Raw genomic sequence first — 24,626 nt, 5'->3', positions numbered from 1 at the left:
CTTCTGATAAAGCCCTCTATTCAAACCTCAGCACTGAGCTAACTATTAAAATGTTAAACAAAAATAATGAACACTGAATCTTACACCTGCTCCTGTAGCTGTTTATCATAGTGGCAAAGCCCAATACAATTTACTGATATTCATATAAGCTGCACCACCGTAACCCCCACCCCCGATAAATTGGGTTTTATTCACTGCATATGTTCCTCATTAGCAATGAATTAAATTACTGCAAATGTCTGGACAGACATTTACTTTGGCATAGATTTTTTTTTTTTTTTTTTTTTTTTTAAACTGTAAATGCTAGAAATCTAACAAAGTGGACTCCACCCTATATTATTCATCCGCCTTTCTCTCTCGGGTTCCAAGGCACCTACTCTGTCGATTTCCAACATTTCCATATACAGGTACATAAAATAACCAGAGTAAATACTCACCTGTTTGAAGAAGGGGTGGGCTAACAACATGCTTGCTGATGGTCTGGAACAGAAGAGAAGATGATTTATTAAATTCAAATAAATATAAAAAGTTTGCCAGGTTAGTTATAAAAAAATATTCTTCACTTTTCACCACAATATAAAGAGATTTTTTTTTGAAGACAGTCTAATAATATTAATTCAAATTCACAAATCAAATTACTGGTTAGTTTGAATTATAATTTTGTTTAAAAGGGCTACTGTCATTTTAATGCAATTGCACAATTCAAATTATTGGATAATTTCATTCTCTTTGGACATAAAACTCTGAATTACCAGGGGTAGACTGCATTTTCTCTGTACTACACACCATCTCCAGCCAAGATGGCAAGTAGGCAACCTGTTCAACAATGCTGCCCTAAAGCCAAATATAGCCATGCCGCTGCAAGCGTCTTGCTCAGATTCTCTCCATTGTTCGGAAGTGCCTTCCTTGTCCTTAGCCTTTACCATCTTCCTCCAATGCCTCTCTTCCGTTTGTCCAGCTCAGTGAGATTGCCCCCAGTTGGTTCCACTGCTACATACCCAATTGTAGATAGAGCATCTCCAGCAATGGCTTCCCTTCCCATCTCTACATCATTACCTCTGGAATCCCCTAAGCATCTGTCCTTGGCTCCCTCCTTTTCATGTTGCCCCTTGCTGACATCATCCAAAGACTTGGGGTCAGTTTCCATATGTATGCTGACGGCACCTAGCTCACCCTCCACCACCTAGTTCGACTGCACCACTGACTCTGTGCTGTCAGACTGCATATCTGACATCCAATCTTGGGTAAGCTGCATTTTCCTCCAGTTAAAACACTGGGAAGACCCAAGTCATCATACCCTTCCTATCGATTCCATGCCCTCCCTGGCCACGGTCTCAGGTTGAACCAGACTGTTTGAAATCTCGGCATCCCAATTGACATTGAGCTGAGCTTACGACCCCATATCCTCTCCATTACAAAGACCATCTACTTCCATCTCAGTAACATCGCCCACCTCCATCCCTGCCTCAACCCACCTGCTGCTGAAACTCTCATTCATGCCAATGTCACCTCCAGACTATTGCAATGCTCCACCATCCTCCACCCTCTAAACTTCAGTTCATTGAAAACTCTGCTTGCCTGTATCCTAACCCGCACCAAGTCCCGCTCACCCATCACTCCTATCCTTGCTGAGCTACATTGGCTCTCAGTTCCCCAATGCTTCCCATTTAAAATGCACACTCATGTTTAAATCCCTACATAACCTTGCACCTACCATCTCTAACCTCCTCCAGGCCCCCATAGAACTCTCCATTTCTCCAACTCTACATGTCCACCTCCACCACCCTTCATCCCTTCATTAGTAGCCATGGCTTTAGCCATCTACAGCATTCCTCCCTATGAAGTACTTTTGCAATTATATAAATGCTAGTTATTATATCCTGCACTGGCCTTTTCTGGATAGTGGAGATCAGTAATTTGGAATGTGGAGCTTCAAAAGCACAACCAATTAGAGCCCAGGGCTGCAGGAACAAAACCAACTTCACAATCCCAGTCCAGTATTTTGGTGAAACACCTACTGTGTATCCCAGAGGCTCTAATGCAGATATCTTAATGCAGTACTGAGGGAGTGCTACATTTTTGGAGGTGTCATTGTTTGGATGAGAAGTTTCACCAAGATCATAAATTAAACATCGCTTAAAAGGTTCCTGACATCTGCTAGACACCATCCCTCTATACTTCCCGCTCCAGATTCTGAACTGTTGCCTCTTGCTGTGATCTAGTTCCACAGGTGGTAGGCAGCCCTGAAATCCGACTCAGTAGCAATTCATGTGTGAGCCGAGATACTGAATCTCAGCAGGCTATTCCGAAATGCTGTTCTTACCAGACATCCTCGTTCCAGATGGGGTCACTGGACCGTGGCCAGGAGCGGAGAACCTGGGGTAATTTTTCCCCTCCTCTAGCTCAGGTGCACGCTGAGGCCAATTGTGCCTCAAGCGCTGCCTGACTGAAATCAGCTAATACAGCACAGACGAGAGCTCAAACACGACACTTTTAAGTCTGTGCAGTTTAGTGCTACACAGAATAATGCCATTGCTCACTAGGTTATCAGACAGGTTAATACTGGATTTGTTAACTGCGTCAGCCAAGGATCAGTGGGTAGCACTCTCGCCTCTGAGTCAGAAGGTTGTGGGTTCAAGTGTAATCCCACTCCAGAGACTTAAGCCCAAAAACCTGGGTGACACTCCAATGCAGAACTGAGGGACGAGATGTTAAACAGAGACCCCCGTCTGCCCTCTCAGATGGACGTAAAAGATCCCATGGCATTATTTCGATAAAGAGCAGGGGTGTTCTCCATGGTGTCCTGGGCAATATTGCATCCCTCAACCAACATCACTTTAAAAAAAAAAAAAATTATCTGGTCATTATTTCATTACTGTTTATGGGAGTTTGCTGTGCGCAGATTGGCTGCTGCATTTCCTACATTACAACAGTGACTACACTTCAAAAATACTTCATTGGCTGTAAAGTGCTTTGGGATGTCCCGAGGACATGAAATGCACTATATAAATGCAAGTCTTTCTTTTGAATCACATGGGTTCCCAATACATTCAAATCTACACAGTGGTGCAACACACGTGTTCACAATCCCCAATCCCAACCACAGTGCAATGGAGAACAGAGGCTAGAAATTTCCCCACGGATAGCAAGGAAGGAAGGCAGGCAGAGGATATGCAGCACAGACAGATTGAGAAAAATTAAGGGATAAAAATATATGTTCATTCTAACCAAAGAATGATTTAGTAGACCTACCGATTTTCAGGCTCTCTCTGCAGACAGAGCTCCAAAAAGCTGTGAAAGGCTGCAGAGAAAGTTTTATTTATTGAACTCGGCGATCGTTCACTTGTGTTTGTCCTCATCATGCTGCAGGTAGCAACACTCTCCCCAATTCCAGAATCCACCCCAGAGCGGGAATTCTTCATCACTAGTTCCTTTGGAGGGAAACTGAGGTCTACCAGACACAAGGAGCCCCTCAGCTTCTGGAGCAGCATCTGTGAGGAAATATTAAAGGATCAGGCAAACAATACTTTAAACTATCCTTCTCTCTCCCCTTCATCCATAGGTCAGCCCACGTCATACACACTCTTAAGGTACAGTGCTCCATGTTAAAAGATTAAGAAAAGGTCACCTGCGTAGGCCGCATATCCTGAAAGGGAACCTGGCCTCTGGCTAACTCACACGCTGTGATCCCAAGGCTGTAGATGTCAGACTTCGCATCATATCCGTGCAAGTCCTAATGTGGAAGAGAAGACACAATGTTTGAAACTCAAAGGGGAGGTAATGGGGCAAGCTTTCTATACTCCAACTCGTTCAGAGTGTGGATACTGAAATCCAGCTGACTGCATTCCAAAATACATTGAAAAGATCTGCTCCTTCCTTCCTCACATTCAAGACACAGTGGCAGTCAGCCTCCTTTGTGTGTGTTGGACATAGTTTGATTCACGTTCTGCTCAACAGCCTTTAGCCCTATTATAGATCAGTAGGCAAGAGGTGAAATTTGAGCAGATCCGTGCCAGATTTCTGTACTCACCTCCCACTCCAACATTTAAAGCATGGCTCAGTGCAGTCGCTCAAGAAACTGGCCCGGCCAGTTAGGAGGGAGAGGCAGCTCTGCAAATGAAATTCTCTTGCCCCACCCCCCTACTGCTCATCTTGGCCCTCAAACAGAATCCTTGGCTGAGTATTCTGCAGTGTGTTACTATAATAATAATAATAATAATAATAATAATCAACTTTATTGTCATTGTTAGTGCACAAGTGCAGTACAACGAAATGTAGGCTTGCGGCTCCCGAGAGTGTACATTTAGATTAAGACATTTAAACATTCAACATTCATTTGGCTTGTAATACATTAACATAAACATAGTAAAGTGCATTGGCAGATGTGCAGGCTTTAGAGTTTATTTGTGGAGTTCAGTAGGATGACAGCCCTGGGAAAGAAGCTGTTCCTAAATCTGGTCGTTCGGGTGCGAATGCATCTGTAGCGTCTCCCAGATGGCAGGAGGGCGAACAGACTGTGGCTGGGGTGGGTAGGGTCTTTAATTATGGTCCGTGACCTCCATAAACAGCATTTCTGGTATATGTGCTCTATGGTCGGTAGCCGGGTGCCAGTAATGCGTTGGGCAGTTTTGACTGAAGCTGCAAGGCTTTCAGCTGCCATATCCAGACCACCTGCCTGCAAAGTAGGGTAACGTGACACACTCTGAGCCCTCTCTCCCTCTTCATTTACAAGAGAAAAACACAAAGCAACACGCCCATGCCAAATTCTGCAGGTCAGCTAAATATCACTTCTCAACATGGAGAAAGAAACTGCGATGGTACAAAACTGGATTTCTTCACAAGATTCACAACAGCAGGCAGAGCATTCTGGTTCTGAGTATACTTGTGAAGACAGGTTGTATTGACTAGGTTTGTATTCCCTTGCACATAGAACATTAAGGGGTGACCTAACTGAGTGTTTAAGATGATTAAAGGAGTTACATAGGATATATGGCACAGCAACAGGCCATTCGGCCCAACCAGTCCATTCTGGTGTTTATGCTCCACTCGTTTATCCTCCCATCTTTCCTCATCTAAATCTATCAGCATAACTCTCTATTCCCTTCTCTCTTATACGTTTGTCCAGCCTCCCCTATATGCATCTATACTATTCGCTTCAACCACTCCCTGGGTAAAGAAGTTTCTTCTGAATTCCCTATTGGATTTCTCGGTGATTATCTTATATTGATGGCCTCTAGTTATGCTTTTCCCCACAAGTGGAAACATTCTCTCTGTATCCACTCTATCAAAACCTTTCATAATTTTAAAGACCTCTGTTAGGTCACCCCTCAGCCTTCTTTTTTCAAGAGAAAAGAGACCCAGCCTGTTCATCCTTTCCCGATATGTATAATCTCGCATTTCTGGTATCATCCTTGTAAATCTTCTCTGCACCCTCTCCAATGCCTCTATATCCTTTTTATAATATGGCGACCAGAACTGTACACAGTACTCTGTGTGATCTAACCAAGGTTCGATACAGGTTCAGCATAACTTCCCTACTTTTCAATTCTATCCCTCTAGAAATAAACCCTAGTGCTTGGTTTGCATTTTTTTATGGCCTTGCTAACCTGTGTCGCAACTTTTAGTGATTTGTGTATTTGTACTCCTAGGTCCCTCTGTTCCTCTACCCCACCTAGACTCGCACCCTCCAAGTGATGTGACCTCCCTATTCTTCCTACCAAAATGTAATACCTCACATTTGTCTGTGTTGAACTTAATTTGCCAATTATTTGCCCATTCTGCAAGTTTATTAATGTCCTGCTGTAATTTGTTGCAGTCCTCCTCAGAATTGACTATTCCCCCCCAATTTGGTATCATCCGCAAATTTAGAAATTGAGTTTTTGATTCCAAAGCCTGAATCGTTAATGTAAATTGTGAACAGCACCGATCCCCGTGGAACACCACTTCCCACCTTCTACCACTGTGAATAGCTACCCTTCACTCCCACTCTCTGCTTTGTGTCTTGAAGCCAGCTAGTAATTCATTCTGCTACTTGTCCCCTGACTTCACATTCTCTGACCTTATTCATTAGTCTATTATGGGCACCTTATCGAAGGCCTTTTGAAAATCTAGATAAATTACATCTACTGCATTATGGTAGATGGGGTAGATAGAGAGAAACTATTTCCTCTGGTGGGGGAGTACAGAACAAGGGGCATAACCTTAAAATTAGAGCTAGGCCATTCAGGGGTGATGTCAGGAAGCACTTCTTCACTCAAGGAGTAGTGGAAATCTGGAACTCTCCCCCAAAATCTGTTGAGGCTGGGGGTCAATTGAAAACTTCAAAATTGAGATTGGTAGATTTTTGTTAGGCAAGGGTATTAGGGATATGGAACCAAGGCGGGAAAATTGAGTTAAGATACAGATCAGCCATGATCTAACTGAATGGCGAAACAGGCTCGAGGGGCTGAATGGCTTATACTTGTGAAATACTTGGTTTCAAGGGAGGAAAAATTTGCCTTTATTACACAAAACTATTAGTTCCATTTGAAACATCACACAAATGAATAATTGCAGACTTTACACTTTGGAACTGGTACATTAAAACTACTTGTGAAATACAGTGCTGAAGTAGATAAACCAGTTATTCTGCATTCTTCACACTAACTTAGGTCAGTACCCAAGCAGGCAAGTTATAGTGCAGCTGAAGCTTACCTGCTGGAGAACTTCAGGGCTCAGCCAAGGCAAAATAGAAGCACTGAACTCTGGGAAATCATACACAACTCTTAGCCTTTGTCCATCTGTGACCATACTGCAGAGACGGTGCAGACCAGAGAGATAAATGTGTCCCTCCCCAGATATAAGAATATGGCTGGGTCTAACACTCCTGTTGAAGAAAGAGAAAAAACATTTGGAGCTCAGCTTGACTGCATTTGGAAAGTTTTCTGAAGGAACAACAGTCAAATCCAGCCTACAGCATGGGGATGAATGACTCCTCACTCTAATAAGGCCTGTCAAAATTTGAAGGTGAAATCAGTCTCGACAGTCTCATACAGTTTTGAGTAGACACCAAACTGTCCCTCCAGGGCTACACCAGCACAGATTCAGTCATTTTACTAACAGAAGCCAAAGGAAGTTACACTAACGTAGTCAGTGTCGAGGTAATCCATGGGCATTACAGAAAAAAGTGTTTTGTTTTTTTTAAATACTCATTCCCTTAACTCTGCTTTCACTCAACTCGAATTCATGTCGTTTCATTCCACATTTAGGTACAGAGTTTTTCCATTAGTGTCTAGATTTAAAACAACATTGGCATCTTATGTTTAATAAATGGGCTAGCAACTGCCTTAAAATAAACCAAGACAGGAATGCAGTGTGAACATGTTAACCAGTACGCTAACAGGGTAATCAAATCCTAAGTGAAAAGAAGTTCTCTCAAGATTGGGGTGCAAGTGCAGTGTTAGAACAATGCCAATATTTGACAGAGTCATTGGAGACAGTGAGGTTAGATCTATCTTAACATACCGCAAAGGAAACGAACGTAAAGCAACTGTGACAGAATAGAGCAGAGACAGTTTATACTCTTACATCCGACAATTGTACGAAAGCAGGAAGACAATAGTTTACAGGTAACGAGGTTTACGGATGGCAGCGGTTCAAGGCGGTGGCTCACCACCACCTTTTCAAGGGCAATTAGGGATGGGCAATAAATGCTGGCCTTGCCAGCGACACCCACATCCTATGAATGAATAAAAGGTTCAACATTACAAAGAAATACATGAATGCATGCTAACACTGTACACTTGTTTCATTTGGCTCATGGGAGAGCAGCAATGTTTACACTGCTGGAGAAAAAATGCCTCTTATTCTATAACTGAGTTAAGAGAGTTGGTTTTTATAGGATAAATGCAGATACCATTTTCTCGTAATCCATACTGAATGCCCTCCATGACCTCGCCCCTCCCCATCTCTGTAACCTCCTCCAGTCTAACGACGCTCCAATTCTGGCCTCTTGCACATTTCTGATTTTCACCGCTCCACCATTGGCAGCTATGCCTTCAGCTGCCTAGGCTCCAAACTTTGGAATTTCCTCTCTAAACCTCTCCGCTTCGCTACCTCTCTTTCCTCCTTTAAGACACTCCTTAAAACCTCTCTCTTTGACCAAGCTTTTGGTCATCTGCCCTAACATTTTATGTGCCTTGATGTCAAATTGTGTCTGATAACACTCCTGTGAAGCACCTTGGGACGTTTTACTACATAAAAGCGCTATAAAAATGCCACTTGTTGAATGAGCAACAATATAAAAGTCCCTTACTATGCCTTTTGGGAGACAGTACACACTGTTTGAAGTATAAACCATTGCCTATGTTGGTCACTCTCCATGAGCTTCTCTTCGCAATTTTAAGTCACATTTTTATAACAGGTATAAACGGAGAACCAGGAGATCACTGGATTTATCACTCAGGGCTGTTTACATCACATATCTGTCTCTAAAGAATCAAAGCAGTATCATGGTGCAGCTAGTTCAACCACACTAATGCATAAGCGTATGCTCAAAAATGAACACAACAGGTTAAAGGTTATCATGAGGTTGGACCTTCTCCAGAAACCTGTTTTTGGAAGCTATAAAAATGTGACAGTGACGACAGCAGTGAGAAAGATTTTTCTTTTTGGGGGGGGGGGGGGGGGGGAATGGAGGGAGAAAGTTCATACAAAAACAAAAGACTGGTTGGCTTAAAATCTAAATTTACCTATGAATGCATCCCATTCGGTGAATATAATCCAATGCCTTCAGGACTTCAAAAAAAATATGCGCAATGAGACTTTCACTCATGCCTTCAGTAAAATATAACTTTAGGAGGCTGCTGGCAGAACCTACACAAGGTCAGAAAAGCAAACTCAGGACATGTTTATTGGTTAAATGTGGCTTTTAAGTACAAAATGTAGGACACACAGCAGATTGTAACAGAGGAAGCTCCCTCTCCAGGTTTTATCTTACCGTAAGCTGTGAATGCCACAATGACCCATAGCTCGCTGCCCTCTGCAAAAACGGCTCTGTGTGGCAGGATGTTTGGGTGCCTGAACAATTGCCAGACGAGAAGTTCATTCTGAAAGTAAAGCATAAATTCTCTAAGTAAGGCACATCATGTTCAGGGCACTGTTGTGGCCACGTTCAGGGAAACACAAATAATGCACAGTTTCCTGCACGAGGAGAGAAGGCTGCATTGTTCCTTTACCATGCCAGCAATATTTTTTCTTTGGCTGTTCTTTATTTTAAAACTTACAGATCTCTGGGAAAAATCATGGCTATGTAATGTCACGTTGCACGGAGCCTGTAACTCATTGGTTCATTGAGGTGTAAGTTTGATGACTGGTGTTCTTAGTCTGGATAGCAATTGACGTGCTACAATTGGCTTCAACATTCCTGCATAAGGGAAGGGGGGTGGGGGGGGTGGGAAGGTCAGCCAGTTTTCATGTCCCGATTTCTATCCAGCGACCCCCTACTGGAAAGTGTCTGTGTCTGTACATCAAATGATGCACTCCAAGGTCAAATAAATCACCAACATTCACATGTGAAAAAGGGACATTCGGTAAGGCTTCAGGGAAGAGGGGGCAGGGAAACATTTCAGAGATGCATATCAGGATACTTATTCAGATATCTCTATGTAACCATTTAATAAGTTTTAGAAGCGCTGAGCTCAATTAACCAATATTTTATACATTTAAAATGTACTCTGCTTCTTTACATTTCTACTATACTGACCTGCAAGGAGGACAGATTTTCTTCAGAACAGGTGTCCATATTAGTGCGTTTTACAACTACCATGTTACCAGATGGGATGTGTTTAGCCAGGTTCACCGTGGTTAGATTACTAAAACTCTTTCCTAACACAAAAACAAATAAAAATATCAAGAAACGATAACCAAATATTTAGGTTGTGAAAGGAGTTATATAAATGCAGTCTTTCTTCTCTATTGACAGACAGTAACAGGCCTGCCTGTTGATCCTCACCAATAGAGCCTACTGCTGCCAGCCAGGCTTGTGATAATATAATGCCAAGTCTTACGCATTTTATTCTACAGATTGTGTCTTTAGGCACGTACAATCTTTGAAGCAAGATCTTAAATCGTCTGCCAGGTCGGGCGGACATTAAAAAAGTCCCACGGCGCTATCTGAAGGAAAGCAAGTTTTCCCAGTGTCACGCGCAACATTTATCCCTCAACCAACACCGTTCAAACAGATTAATTGGTCATTTATCTCATTGTCATCTGTGGGATCTTGTGGGGCATAAATTGGCTGCCGCATTTGAACAGTGACTACACTTCAAATGTAATTCATTGGTTGTGAAGCACTTTATAACATCCTGAGGACATGAAAATGTGCTATGTAAATGCAAATTCATTCTTTAGAAAATCAAATGTTATTTGTGCCCTCCTCCCCCCAACGCCCCAGACATTTTTATCGTCCAAGGCATGGTGTAACTTTCTAGATTGACAAATTGTCACATTGTATCTGTGATGCAACTGTATCCTATACTTAATTTATTTGGATCATTAGTTTTTTTTAATTACCCCAGCACACCTGACACTACTAAAAGGCTGAATTCCTGATGGCACAGTGGGTAAATGTGCCATCAGAAAGTTGTTATATCTATCCCTGGTCAATGGTGAGTAAACTCCACTCCAGGATTTGAGCATATCATCTAGCTGATGCTTCAGTGTTGTACGGAGGGAGAGCTGCATTGTCAGGGAAGAAGGGAAGACATCTTATGGAGGAGAAGTTACCCTGAGGCACCATCTGCCTGATCAGGTGGATCTAAAAGGTCACATGGTGCTATTTGTCCAGAGGACATGAAAGGTGCTATATAAATGCAAATTATTTGTTAAATAATTTCAGATGGAAGGGCAGTTTGGGTGCTCCTTTTGGCTTCAGAATCCTTGAGCTAGGAAGAAAATCAGGCATATTTTCCACTTCTAATCAATATCTAGTGAAATCTTCTGCAAACTGTGCACATGTATGCATCTGTTGATAACAGGTTTAGCTTGTGGTGATGCCATCCAGAGTCAAATAGCCTGCCTACACATACCATTTTGACTCACCTGAAAAATGCCTACTGGACAAGGTACAAAGGGCTACGGTCACCAGTAGAACTGCACTCCTGTGCCTTAAGGGGGGGGGGGGAAGATATTGGATTAAAACATTTCTAGTATCTACAGCAGCTGCTACTCTAGGTTTAGACACAATTTATTTGACGCAGAGTGGGTATGTGGAATTCTCTGCCGCAGATCGCGTTGAGTTAATACATTTTAAAATGGAACTGCTTTTAAAAAAGAGAAATGTTAAAGGGTTTGGGGAGCGAACAGGAGAGTGAGATTAGGCTAGGTATCTTGTGAAGAAAACATTAGCACAGCACCTCATCTTTCGATTAGGCACTTTACAGCCTTCTGGACTCAACATTGAGTTCAACAATTTCAGACCATAACCTCAGCCCCAATCATTTTTCCCCTCTCTCTCTCACATGGCAGCTGTCGATCATTCTGCCATTGCCATTTGCATCTCATCTAGAGTCATCTTTTGTTTCTTAACTTGCCCCATTACCATCTCTTTTTGCCTTGCACCATCATCCCTTTTGTCTTTTAATCTCTCCTGCCTTCCATCTATCACAGACCTTCCTTTTTGTTCTTTCCTCCCCTCACCCACTGTCCCTGCCCCTACACTTGCTTAAAAACCTGTTATATCTCCAACTTTTTCCAGTTCTAATGAAGGGTTATCAACCTGAAATGTTAACTCGGTTTCTCTCTCCACAGATGCTGCCTGACCTGCTGAGTATTTCCAGCATTTCCTGTTTCTATTTCAGATTTCCAGCATAGAGTATTTTGCTTTTGTATTAGCACAGACTACCTGGGCCAAATGGCCTGTTTCTATTCTGTAACATTCTAGGATTCTTCATTCAAGCACTGTCTGTGATGGCATTACCGAATGAAGAAAATTCAGAAAGTATTTTTACCTAGTTCAGATAGAAGCTCATAGTGACTGGCACTGGTTGTGTACATCATCGTTGCATCTCGCAGAGGGCTCTGTGAATGTGCTGAAAGTTCATCTCTCTGTGTGGAGTAAAAGAAAGCACATTATTACTGGATGAGTATGTGCTCAGGACAGGAAGAACAGCAGTCAATTAAATACTATTCTTGTATGTATCGCATCCAGTGTTAAACACTCCCAGGTAAGCTTTGATGTCAGGCAGCTGGCAGGGAACAAGAAAAAAATTGGGATTGGTACCCAACCTTGAGAGTTTACTTGCACAAGGATCATTAAATTAATCAAATATCTGAGTTGCATTGTAGTTTAGACATGTATTCACTAGTTCCTGAGAAAAGCTATAGCCTGAAGTCTAATAATTACTATACACATCTTCTACAACTGTACACAGTAAATAAGTATACTATTATTATACACAATACTTCTGTATTGTAACTTGATGCACATTATTCAGAAGCAGCTGAAATAATGCAGTGAGCCTGATCCTGCAGGTTTCATATATGGGGTAGAATTTCCTCTCTTGCACGCAAGTGCATGGAGGAAAATCAGGTAGGGAGGACTGCAGATTCATAAGAAGTCTGCCTAATTTTCTGTCCATTAATTTGAATAGACAGTCCTCCCAAACTATTTCTGCTCTGTCCAAGCAATAATTTACACCTATGCTCAAAGGAAGATAATCTGCCCCATAATGTTTTGCATTACCAATAATGAGTTTTTTTTTTCTCAATACATAGCATCCCTCGGAGAAAGCTTCTGCTTGTGTGTCTCTGTCTCATAATACAGGTTATACATACGCACATATGAATAGACAGCTTACGTTGGGATCCCTTCCAAACCTAACTGGACTGTTGGAGACAAACAGTCATACGCACTGAAACTCATGTTCTCAGTCTGGCACTATTCAGCTCAGTTCCAGGATAATGTGAATGTGTCCAATATGCACTCAATAAAAGGTCCACTACAAGATTACTTTGCAAAAACAGGCCAGAAAACGCTTCCGCCAAATGAAAAGACGCCACTACCGCTTATGTATGCCTACCTCTCCCACAGCGCTAACATCATGTGAAAACCACAACCTACCAGATGCAGACGGTCTATCCCGTCTACCTGGCTTCCAACATCAATTGATTCTATTTCTGTCTGGGAAATGCAGGAACAATCCTTAAAAGAGAAAAAAAAAAAGCACAAAAGAAACTTAAAATGCAAAGTTAAAGAGCAATTAAAACCTAGATGAAGGGGACAGGAGGTGAATGGAGTCTGGAAGTGGATTTCTGATGTCCAAGAAGGTCACTGATGTGAGTCAAACCAACAGAAGGTTGTAAGCACCCATCCAATATGGGATACAAGCCAGCATCAAGGACAAATTACATAGAATTTACAGCACAGAAACAGGCCATTTGGCCCAACGGGTCTATGTCAGTGTTTATGCTCCACACGAGCCTCCACCCACCCTACTTCATCTAATCCTATCAACATATCCTTCTATTCCTTTCTCCCTCATCTACTTATGCAGCTTCTGCTTAAATGCATCTATGCTATTCGTCTCAACTACTCCATGTGGTAGCTAGTTCTGTATTCTAACCACTCACTGAGTAAAGAAGTTTCCCCCGAATCCCTGATTGCTTCATATATAAGATAGTCACTAATAAATCCAAAGAGGCTTCAAGGCGATTTAGACAAGTTGAGTGAGTGGGCAAATACATGGCAGATGCAGTATAACATGGATAAATGTGAAGTTATCCACTTCGGTAGAAAAAACAAAGGCAGAGTATTATTTAAATGGTGATAGATTGGGAAATGTTGATGTACAAAGGGACCTGGGTGTCCTTGTACACCAGTCTCTGAAAGCAAACATGCAGTTGCAGCAAGCAGTTAGGAAAGCAAATGGTATGTTGACCTTCATTGCAAGAGGATTTGAGTACAGGAGCAAGGATGTCTTACTACAGTTATACAGGGCCTTAGTGAGACCACACCTGGAGTACTGCGTGCAGTTTTGGTCTCCTTACCCAAGAAAAGATATACTTGCCATAGAGGGAGTGCAGTGAAGGTTCACCATACTGATTACTGGGATGGCAGGATTGCCGTATGAGGAGAGATTGGGTCGACTAGGCCTGTATGCACTAGAGTTTAGAAGAATGAGAGGGGATGTCATTGAAAGGTATAAAATTCTGACAGGGCTAGACAGACTGGATGCAGGGAGGATGTTTCCCCTGGCTGGGGAGTCTAGAACAAGGGGTCACAGTCTCAGGATACAGGGTAGGACATTTAGGACTGAGATGAGGAGAAATTTCTTCACTCAGAGGGTGATGAACCTGTGGAATTCTCTGCCACAGAAGGCTGTGGAGGTGAAATCACTGAATATATTTAAGAAGGAGATAGATAGATTTCTAGATACAAAAGGCATCAAGGGGTATGGGGGGGGGGGGGGGAAAGAACATAATAAGAACATAAGAAGTAGGAGCAGGAGTAGGCCATACGGCCCCTCGGGCCTGCTCCGCCATTTAATAGGATCATCGCTGATCCAAACCTAGACTCACGTCCACTTCCCTGCCCGCTCCCCGTAACCCCTTATTCCCTTATCAGCTAGGAAACTGTCTATCTCCGTTTTAAATTTATTTAGTGTCGCAGCTTCCACAGCTCTGAGGTAGCAAATTCCATAGATTTACTACCCTCTGAGTGAAGAAGTTTCTCCTCATCTCAGTTTTGAAACGGCAGCCCCTTATTCTAAGATTATGCCCCCTAGTTCTAGTCTCACCCATCAGTGGAAACATCCTCACCGCATCCACCCGATCAAGCCCCCTCACAATCTTATATGTTTCTATAAGATCGCCTCTCATTCTTCTGAATTCCAATGAGTAGAGGCCCAACCTACTCAACCTTTCCTCATAAGTCAACCCCCTCATCTCCGGAATCAACCGAGTGAACCTTCTCTGAACTGCCTCGAGAGCAAGTATATCTTTTCTTAAATATGGAAACCAAAACTGTACGCAATATTCCAGGTGTGGCCTCACCAGTACCCTGTATAACTGCAGCAAGACTTCCCTGCTTTTATACTCCAGCCCCCTTGCAATAAAAGCCAAGATTCCATTGGCCTTCCTGATCACCTGCTGTACCTGCATACTAACCTTCTGTGTTTCATGCACCAGGACCCCCAGATCCCTTTGTACTGTAGCACTTTGCAGTTTCTTTTCATTTAGATAATAATTTGCTCTTTGATTTTTTCTGCCAAAGTGCATAACCTCACACTTTCCAACATTATATTCCATCTGCCAAATTTCTGCCCACTCATTTAGCCTATGTCCTTTTGCAGGTTTTTTATGTCCTCCTCACTTACTGCTTTCCCTCCCATCTTTGTATCGTCGGCAAACTTGGATACTTTGCACTCGGTCCCTTCCTCCAAATCGTTAATATAGATTGTAAAGAGTTGGGGTCCCAGCACTGACCCCTGCGGAACACCACTAGTCACTGATTGCCAACCCGAGAATGAACCATTTATCCCAACTCTCTGTTTTCTGTTAGATAGCCAATCTTCCACCCACGCCAGAATATTACCCCCAATCCTGTGATTTTTTATCTTGTGCAGTAATCTTGTGTGGCACCTTGTCAAATGCCTTTTGGAAGTCCAAATACACCACATCCACTGGTTCCCCTTTATCCACCCTGTTTGTTACGTCCTCAAAGAATTCGAGCAAATTTGTCAAACATGACTTCCCCTTCATAAATCCATGTTGACTCTGTCCGATTAAATTATGCTTATCCAAATGCCCTGTTACTGCTTCCTTAATGATGGACTCCAACATTTTACCAACCACAGATGTTAGGCTAACTGGTCTATAGTTTCCAGCCTTTTGTCTACTTCCCTTTTTAAATAAGGGCGTTACATTAGCGATTTTCCAATCTGCTGGGACCTTTCCTGAATCCAGGGAGTTTTGGAAAATTACCACCAATGCATCCGAAATCCCTACCGCTACTTCTCTCAAGACCCTAGGATGTAAGCCATCAGGTCCAGGGGATTTATCCGCTTTTAGTCCCATTATCTTACCGAGTACCACCTCCTTAGTGATTTTAATCGTGTTTAACTCCTCCCCCCCTATAGCCTCCTGTTTGTCCAGTGTTGGGATATTTTTAGTGTCCTCTACTGTAAAGACTGATACAAAATATTTGTTCAGCGTTTTTGCCATTTCCATGTTCCCCGCTACTAATTTCCCGGTCTCATCCTCTAAGGGACCAACATTCACTTTAGCCACCCTTTTTCTTTTTATATAACTGTAGAAACTCTTGCTATCTGTTTTTATATTTTTTGCTAGTTTACTTTCATAATCTATCTTCCCTTTCTTAATTAATCTTTTAGTTATTCTTTGCTGGCTTTTAAATGCTTCCCAATCTTCTATCCTCCCACTAGATTTGGCTACTTTATATGCCCTTGTTTTCAGTCGGATACTATCCTTTATTACTTTACTTAGCCACAGATGGCTGTCTTTTCTTTTACGCCCCTTTTTCCTCAGTGGAATATATTTTTCTTGAAAGTTGTGAAATATCTCCTTGAATGTACACCACTGCTCATGTATCGTCTTACACTTTAATCTATTTTCCCAGTCCACTTTAGTCAACTCTGCTCTCATACCTTCATAATCTCCTTTATTTAAGCTTAGTACACTGGTTTCACAGAATCAAATCACAGAAACCCCACAGTGCAGATAGAGGCCATTTCGGCCCATCGAGCCTGCACCGACACATATCCCACCCGATCCCCGTAACCCCTACACCAACACATATCCCACCCTATCCCCGTAACCCCACGTATTTAATCCCCCTAACACTAAGGGTCAATTTATCATAGCCAATCAACCTAACCCGCACATCTTTGGACTGTGGGAGGAAACCGGAGCACCCGGAGGAAACCCACGCAAACACGGGGAGAATGTGCAAACTCCACACAGACAGTCACCCGAGGCCGGATTTGAACCCGGGTCCCTGGCGCTGTGAGGCAACAGTGCTAACCACTATGCCACCGTGGTTTGAGATCCAACTCTCTCACCCTCCAACTGAATTTGGAATTCAACCATGTTATGGTCACTCATTCCAAGGGGATCCTTTACTGGGACATTTTTTATTAATCCTCTCTCATTACACAGGACCAGATCCAAGATTGCCTGCCCCCTGGTTGGTTCAGTAACATACTGCTCAAGGAACCCGTCCCTAATGCACTCTATGAACTCTTCCTCAAGGCTGCCCTGCCCAATTTGATTTGCCCAGTCAATATGAAAGTTAAAATCCCCCATGATTATAGCTGTTCCCTTATTACAAGCCCCAACTATTTCCTGATTTATACTCCGACCAACAGAGTTGCAACTGTTAGGAGGCCTATAGACTACGCCCACTCGTGACTTTTTCCCCTTATTATTCCTTATCTCCACCCAAACTGTTTCACTATCCTGATCCTTTGACCCAATATCACTTCTCACTATTGCAGTGATTCCATCCTTTATTAACATAGCCACCCCACCTCCCTTTCCTTTCTGTCTGTCCTTCCTAATTGTCAAATACCCCTGGATGTTTAGTGCCCAGTCATGGTCACCTTGCAGCCATGTTTCTGTAATGGCCACCAGATCATACCCATGTGTAGTTATTTGTACCGTCAACTCGTCTATTTTGTTACAAATGCTGCGTGCATTCAGATAAAGAACTTTTAAATATGTTTTGTGACAATTTATTCCTGCTTTTACCCCCTTTACTACTTTACCTTTATCTTTATATACATTCTGTCCCTTCCTGACATGCTCTGGTTTTTAATTCCCCCACTGCTACCTTGCTCTATTGCCTTCTCCACTGACATTTTTATTTTTTGCTCTCTTGAAACCAGAAATATGGTATTGAGATAGAGGATCAGCCATGATCATATTGAATGACGGAGCAGGCGCGAAGGGCCGAATGGCCTACTCCTGCTCCTATTTTCCTATGTTTCTATTTATGGCCCCTAGTTTTGGACTCCCCCACAAGTGGAAGCATCTTTTCTATGTCTACCCTATCAAACACCTGCATAATTTTAAAGACCTCTATTAGGTCACCCCTCAGCCGTCTCTTTTCTAGAGAAAATAGCCCAGCCTGTTCAGGTTTTTTGGATATTTATAACCTCTCAGTTCTGGTATCAATCTTGTAAATGTTTTTTGCACATTCTCCAGAGTCTCTATATCCTTTTTGTAATATGTAATATTAATTTAATATATTAAATATCCCAAATTGTTGACCCAGATCTTTACAATACCAGCCCAGCCCTTAATTAGACCCCCCCATAGTCATTACCACTGTGCTCCAGAGAGGATATAATAAAAAGGACCATCAAACCAATCTTCTCAGAATATCCCAGACCTCCCCATCACTTTGTATTTTTTTTTTTTACCTGGAATATTCTTATTAATTTGCCAACATCTTTTGTTTCCATTTGACCATTTTTCCCATTTGCACAACTTTCTCACATTTGATTTATTTGCTGTCTTTATTCCTTTCCCTAGATCTTCACTTTTATTTCCCAACTCCTGTACTGTATGTTTTTGCATTATATTTCATTTTGGTTTTAATTCTTTTATATCTCTCCAGAGTTTTGTATTGTACATTTCTTCTTCCTCTTTCCTCCTTTGTCCCAGGTCCCTTTTGAGTACCTAACCTTGGTGATGTTGCCACCCTGATGCCATCAGTCTCTTTCCCACAACTTCTACATCTCTGCAGCACAGAGGTAATGACTATGGGGGTCTAATTAAGTTATTCTCATGCTAATACAGGTAGTGTTCACTCTTCAGTTGGTAGCACTCCTGCCTCTGAGTCAGAAGGTTGTGGGTTCAAGTCCCAGAGACTTGAGCACAAAAACCTAGGCTGACATTCTAGTGCAGTACTGAGGGAGTGCTGCATGGTCAGAGGTGCCATCTTACCAAGGCCCTGTCTGCTCTCTCAGGTGTGCATAAAAGATCCCATGGCACTATATCGAAGAGCTGGGGATTATCCCTGGTGTCCTGGCCAATATTTATCCCTCAATCAACATCACTAAAAAAATATTTTCGATCATTATCACATTGCTGTTTGTGGGAGCATGATGTGCACAAATTGGCTGCCGTGTTTCCTACCTTACAACAGTGACTACACTTAAAAGTACTTCATTGGTTGTAAAGCGCTTTGGGACATCCCGAGGTCATGAAAGGCGCTACATAAATGCAATTATTTCAGTTTTTGGGAATTATCCATTTCATCACTGTTGATGAAATTTTGTACTCTACACCCATATAACATGATGTGCAACCACTGCTACCTGTTCAGGAATACAGGACTGTGGTTGTATTCAGAATAAGGCATTTTTGTAACAACTTTGGGTTGACTTACCAGAAAAGACATGGAAGCTCCTGATACATTTGGTGACTCATATGAGCACAGCAATCCTGAAAATGATAAGTATATGTGTGAAGGACAGTCCGCTGCTTTATTTGGCTGCAGATTAAACACAGGCCAACATAATGAATGCACGGTAGATATTTCTGTAGTCCCCTGTAAAAATACATAAAGCTGTACTACCTTTGATCCTATATTCCTTCAGGTACTGAATGTCATATGAAATCAAACAGCCACAGCAATAGCAATAAAATGGATAAAGAAAATTGGGAAGAAAAACAATCCTTTTTACAATATATTTTAAGCAGCAACAGATACTGCAGTGAACTTAAGGCGAGGTAACACTATGGGCAAGTACTTCCGTGATATGGTGTTTGTTTGTTTTTAGCTTGTTTACAGAGTTCCATAGAGCCCTGGATACCAAACACAGTAGCATAAAGCAAGGGTCAGTGTTTACAGTCTCTTTAGAGACCAGTCATAGTTCTTTTTGTGCATCTCCCACCCCCCATCCTTTCTCTAATAGAGCAAACATTAACACCTACCCCCGCGACCGCCCCCCCCCCCCCCATCCCATCTCCTTCTCTTGTCCATCTTTGCAAAACAGACTCCCTGCCCTTCTGTAGTCACTAATATTGAACTGTGGGAAGTGCTACAAAGTCACACTGAACAAGAGAGTATGGCTGAGGTACTAAATGAGTACTTTGCATCTGTCTTCACCAAGAGGATGCTGCCATAGACATAGTGAAGGAGGAGGTAGTGGAGACACTTGCTAGTACAAAAATTGATAAAGAGGTATTAGAAAGGCTGGCTGTACTTAAAAATAGATAAATCACCAGGAGCAGATGGGATGCATCCTAGGATGCGGAGGGAATGGAGAGCGGAAATCGCAGAGGTACAGGCCATAATATTCCAATCCTGCATTGATATGGGGGTGGTGCCAGAGGACAGGAGAATTGCAAATGTTACACCATTGTTCAAAAAAGGGTGTAAAGATAAACCCAGCAACTACAGGCCAGTCAGTTTAACCTCGGTAGTGAGGATGCTTTTAGAAACAGTAATCAGGGAAAATATTAAGTCACTTGGATAGGTGTGGATTAATTAAGGAAAGCCAGCACAGATTTGTTAAAGGTAAATCCATGCTGGCTTTCCTATCACAGACCTTCCCTTTGTTCTTTCCTCCCCTCTTCTCTTTCCCTGCCCCACACTTGCTTAAAAATCTGTTACTTCTCCAACTTTTTCCAGTTCTGACAAAGGGTCATCAATTGAAACGTTAACTCTGTTTCTCTCTCCACGATGCTGCCTGACCTGCTGAGTGTTTCCAGCATTTTCTGTTTTTATTTGTTAAAGGCAAATTGTGTTTAACCAACTTGATCCGAGTTTTTTGATGAGGTAACAGAGAGGGTTGATGAGGGCAATGCAGTTGACAGTGTACATGGATTTCCAAAAGGCGTTCGACAAACTACCACATAATAGGTTCGCCAGCAAAGTTGAAGCCCATGGAATAAAAGGGACAGTGGCAACATAAATACAAAATTGGCTAAGTGACAGGAAACAGAGTAGTGGTGAACGGTTGTTTTTCGGACTGGAGGAACGTATACAGTGGTGTTCCCCAGGGGTCGGTTCTAGGACCACTGCTTTTCTTGATATATATTAATGACTTGGACGTGGGTGTACAGGAGTTTCAAAATTTGCAGATGACACAAAACTTGGAAGTATAGTGAACAGTGAGGAGGAGAGTGATAGACTTCAGGAAGACAGACTGGTGAAATAGGCAGACACGTGGCAGATGAAATTTAACGCAGAAAAGTGTGAAGTGATACATTTTGGTAGAAAGAATAAGAGGACATATAAACTAAATGGTACAATCCTAAGGGGGTGCATGAACAGAGACCTGGGGGTACATGTGCACAAATCATTGAAGGTGGCAGGGCAGGTGGAGAAAGCAGTTCAAAAGACTTACAGGATCCTGGGCTTCATAAACAGAGGTATAGAGTACAAAAGTGTGGAAATGATGATGAAACTGGAGTATGTGTCCAATTCTGGGCTATACACTTTAGGAAGGATGTGAAAGCCTTAGAGAGGGTGCAGAAAAGATTTACGAGAATGACTCCAGGAATGAGGGACTTCAGTTATGTTGATAGACTGGAGAAGCTGGGGTTGTTCTCTTTGGAGCAGAGAAGATTGAGGGGAGATTTGATAGAGGTGTTCAAAATCATGAGGGGTCTGGTCAGAGTAGATAGAGAAAAACTGTTCCCGTTGCCAGAAGGGTCGAGAACCAGAGGACACAGATTTAATGTGATTGGCAAAAGAACCAAAGGCGACGCAAGAAAAAACTTTTTTACGCAGCAAGTGGTTAAGATCTGGAATGCACTGCCTGAAAGGGTGGTGGAGGCAGACTCAATCTTATCTTTCAAAAGGGAGTTGGATAAGTATCTGAAGGAAAAAAACTTGCAGGGCTACAGGGACTGAGCATGGGAATGGGACTAGCTGAGAGTCGGCACGGGCATGATGCCAAATGGCCGCCTTCTGTGCTATAACCATTCTATGCTTCTAACAACAGCACTAAAGAACTCCATACAAAATTTCTACTCCCAGGTTGCCTATGACCAACAATTTTAAAGCAGGAAACACAGCAACTAGATCTAAAAGTCACCAGTATGGCACTTGATGGAGAGACTTGCTTTTTAAATGTGCAGAGTGAAGTTTTGTTTTATCATTAATTTCCTCTTACTCTCCTGACCAGTGCCATCCACCCTCTTATATGTCACCCAAATGTTAAAAAAAAATATTGCTGTGGTATTGATGTCAGTACTAAATGTACTGCATCATTTGCAAAGAATGTCAACGATAGCTAGGAAAAAGATCAGTACTTCAATACACACCCTTCTGCCTCTCAAGAAACACACTGGACTCTCGAAAATGGAATGAACTTCTGCTTCTAATACCTTGATCAGCCAATCGAAGGCACTGTAAAATAAAATAAAAATTAAGCCACCAATTCTACGGAAAGTCGTTTCACCCCCAATTAAGTGGAGGCGAGTCATTGAAGTCAACAACTGCAAAAAGTTGGCATCTTTCTTACATATATACTGTTTGCTTGTAAATAAGCAGTGACTTTTTATGGCGATTTTACAAAAAAAGTCTATGATCGATCACAGATTCTAATGACCGAAGGCATTTAAAGCATAGCCCCCTCCCCATTCCCGGAAAAGCGCCCTAGTCATTCCTTCAACACCAAGTTCTTGGGGGGGGGGGGGAGGTGGCGGCGGGGAAGAGATGTCTTCCCAGTATCATGGCTTTAAATGTCATTGTGTCTGACTGTTGTCCATGTGTTACTCCTGATACCTCATTTGGGGCCCTCCTGGAGTCGCCACAGGCCGGGGGGCCGGGCTGGGCTTGGGGCTGGGAGCCGGCCAGGCCTCGGACCCTGGGAGCTCGAGCACTGGGGGGCAACGGGCAAACGCCGAGCACTTCATCCCGCCAGGCGCGCCGGCTTTCTTTTTAAAGGTCTTCCTGCTCCTCCCCTCCATTTCCCAAGGCCGTGTCTCCAGCCCACCGGGGCGACGGTTCTCTCCCCCAACGCTTTCCCTCTTCTTCCTCTATCGGAGCCCTGCTACGTCTCTCTCTCACCTTGCCCGGGGGAGGGGAGGGAGAGGGAGCGAACCCCGGCTTGTGACGTCACAGAGTTCCTCCCTCCTCAAGGGGGGTCGGCGGGCCGCCATCTTCGTCCCGCTGCAAATCTCGCGACAGCGCGACCAACCTTCCCCGGCGCCAGCGGCAGCCGTTATATTTTGAAATAACAACTGAAAATGCTGGAAAAACTCAGCAGGACAGGCAACATGCGTGGAGAGAGAAATAAAGTCAATGTTTCGGGCCGAAACCCTTCGTCAGGACTGAAAAAACACAGAAAATGAAACATTAAAAGGCCAGTTTGGGGGCTGGGAAATGGGGATGAAAGAACAAAAGTGAAGAGACATTAAGAGGTACTCAAAACGTGGCGAGATGGTGATAGGACTAGTAAAGAGACAAAAGACGGCTCTAGATTAGGTGTGAAATGCGCTGGCAGAATGAGAGACAGCTGCCATGCGGGGGGGGGGAAGGGCACAAAACAAAGATGTGGATAATAAAAAATATATATATAAATATAATAGGGGCCGAGGTTATGATCTGAAATTGTTGAACTCAATATTGAGTCCGGAAGGCTGTAAAGTGCTTAATCGGAAGATGAGGTGCTGTTCCTCGAGCTTACGGTGAGCTTCCGTGGAACAATGTATTCAAGAAAGAGTTGGATATATTTCTTAAGGCTAAAGGGATCAAGGGATATGGGGAGAAGGCAGGGACCGGGTACTGAATTTGGATGATCAGCCATGATCTCATTGAATGGCGGAGCAGGCTCGAAGGGCTGAATGGCCTACTCCTGCTCCTATCTTCTATGTTTCTATGTTTAAGAGCCCGAGGACGGTGAGGTCTGAGTGGGAATGGAACGGTGAATTAAAGTGACAGGCGACCGGAAGCTCGGGGTCCCCCTTACGGACTGAACGGAGGTGTTCCGCAAAGCGGTCACCCAATCTGCGTTTGGTCTCCCCAATGTAGAGGAGACCACATCGTGAGCAGTGAATACAGTATACTAAATTGCAAGAAGTACAAGTAAATCGCTGTTTCACCTGGAAGGGGTGTTTGGAGCCCTGGACAGTGGGAAGGGGGTAGGTACAAGGGCAGGTGTTGCATCTCCTGTGCTTGCACGGGAAGGTGCTGGAACCTTCTTCCCCTTCCCTTTCCTCTGACCCCCCTTCTCCCAATCTCACCCCCTGCCTCGTTTTCACTATCCCCTCTGACCTTCCCCTCTCTGACCCCGAACAATCAGTCCTCGGCAAAGGCCTGAGCTTCATCCCCTTACACCCCCACTGTAAAGTCTGTAGGTATTATGGCGAATTAATACACAGACTACAAGAGTAACTTTAACAGGACTTTACTATTCGAAGGTCAGGGCGAATCTGCCCAATAAATCCTGACACAGCACTTATATACCGGTGTGGTCACCGTCGGTATTACAGTATACAGCAGCCAAGATAAAGTAGTGCCACACCGAAAATAGTTCTCTTAAAGGTGAACGGTTACATACAATAGTTCTCTTAAAGGTAGAACAGTTACATACACTACAATCCTCCCTTTTTAGCTTACAACATACTTATTCCCTGATATACCTATCAATTCGTCCAATAAAAAGCGA

The 24,626-nt window shown here is 43.0% G+C and overlaps 1 protein-coding gene across 3 annotated transcripts in view; it reads right to left on the bottom strand.

The window, feature by feature from the left end:
- Positions 1–23,045, bottom strand: part of LOC147120007 (STE20-related kinase adapter protein beta-like) — a 28,491-nt gene extending 5,446 nt beyond the window's left edge. Inside the window, exons 1-12 of one of the 3 annotated variants that reach the window (XM_085985502.1) lie at positions 23,027–23,045; positions 22,279–22,363; positions 19,391–19,446; positions 13,100–13,180; positions 11,988–12,084; positions 9,743–9,864; positions 8,978–9,086; positions 8,730–8,853; positions 6,694–6,865; positions 3,629–3,733; positions 3,253–3,491; positions 438–480 (exon numbers count right to left, since the gene is read on the bottom strand). In XM_085985502.1, coding sequence (XP_085841628.1) covers positions 438–480; positions 3,253–3,491; positions 3,629–3,733; positions 6,694–6,865; positions 8,730–8,853; positions 8,978–9,086; positions 9,743–9,864; positions 11,988–12,084; positions 13,100–13,180; positions 19,391–19,402 — 1,104 coding nt within the window. In that variant the 5' untranslated portion in view covers positions 19,403–19,446; positions 22,279–22,363; positions 23,027–23,045. Of the gene's footprint in view, positions 1–437; positions 481–3,252; positions 3,492–3,628; positions 3,734–6,693; positions 6,866–8,729; positions 8,854–8,977; positions 9,087–9,742; positions 9,865–11,987; positions 12,085–13,099; positions 13,181–19,390; positions 19,447–22,278; positions 22,364–22,741; positions 22,898–23,026 lie in introns of those variants that run through there. The other 2 variants (XM_085985500.1, XM_085985499.1) reach the window with 2 other exon arrangements.
- Positions 23,046–24,626: the final 1,581 nt, after the last annotated feature.

The sequence above is a fragment of the Somniosus microcephalus genome, chromosome 4 (genome assembly GCF_052327205.1).
Source record: "Somniosus microcephalus isolate GS21.2 chromosome 4, FLI_Smic_1.0, whole genome shotgun sequence".
Taxonomy (NCBI): domain Eukaryota; kingdom Metazoa; phylum Chordata; class Chondrichthyes; order Squaliformes; family Somniosidae; genus Somniosus; species Somniosus microcephalus.
Note: the sequence above shows the minus strand (reverse complement) of the source record. Positions and strands in the feature narration are given on the sequence as shown.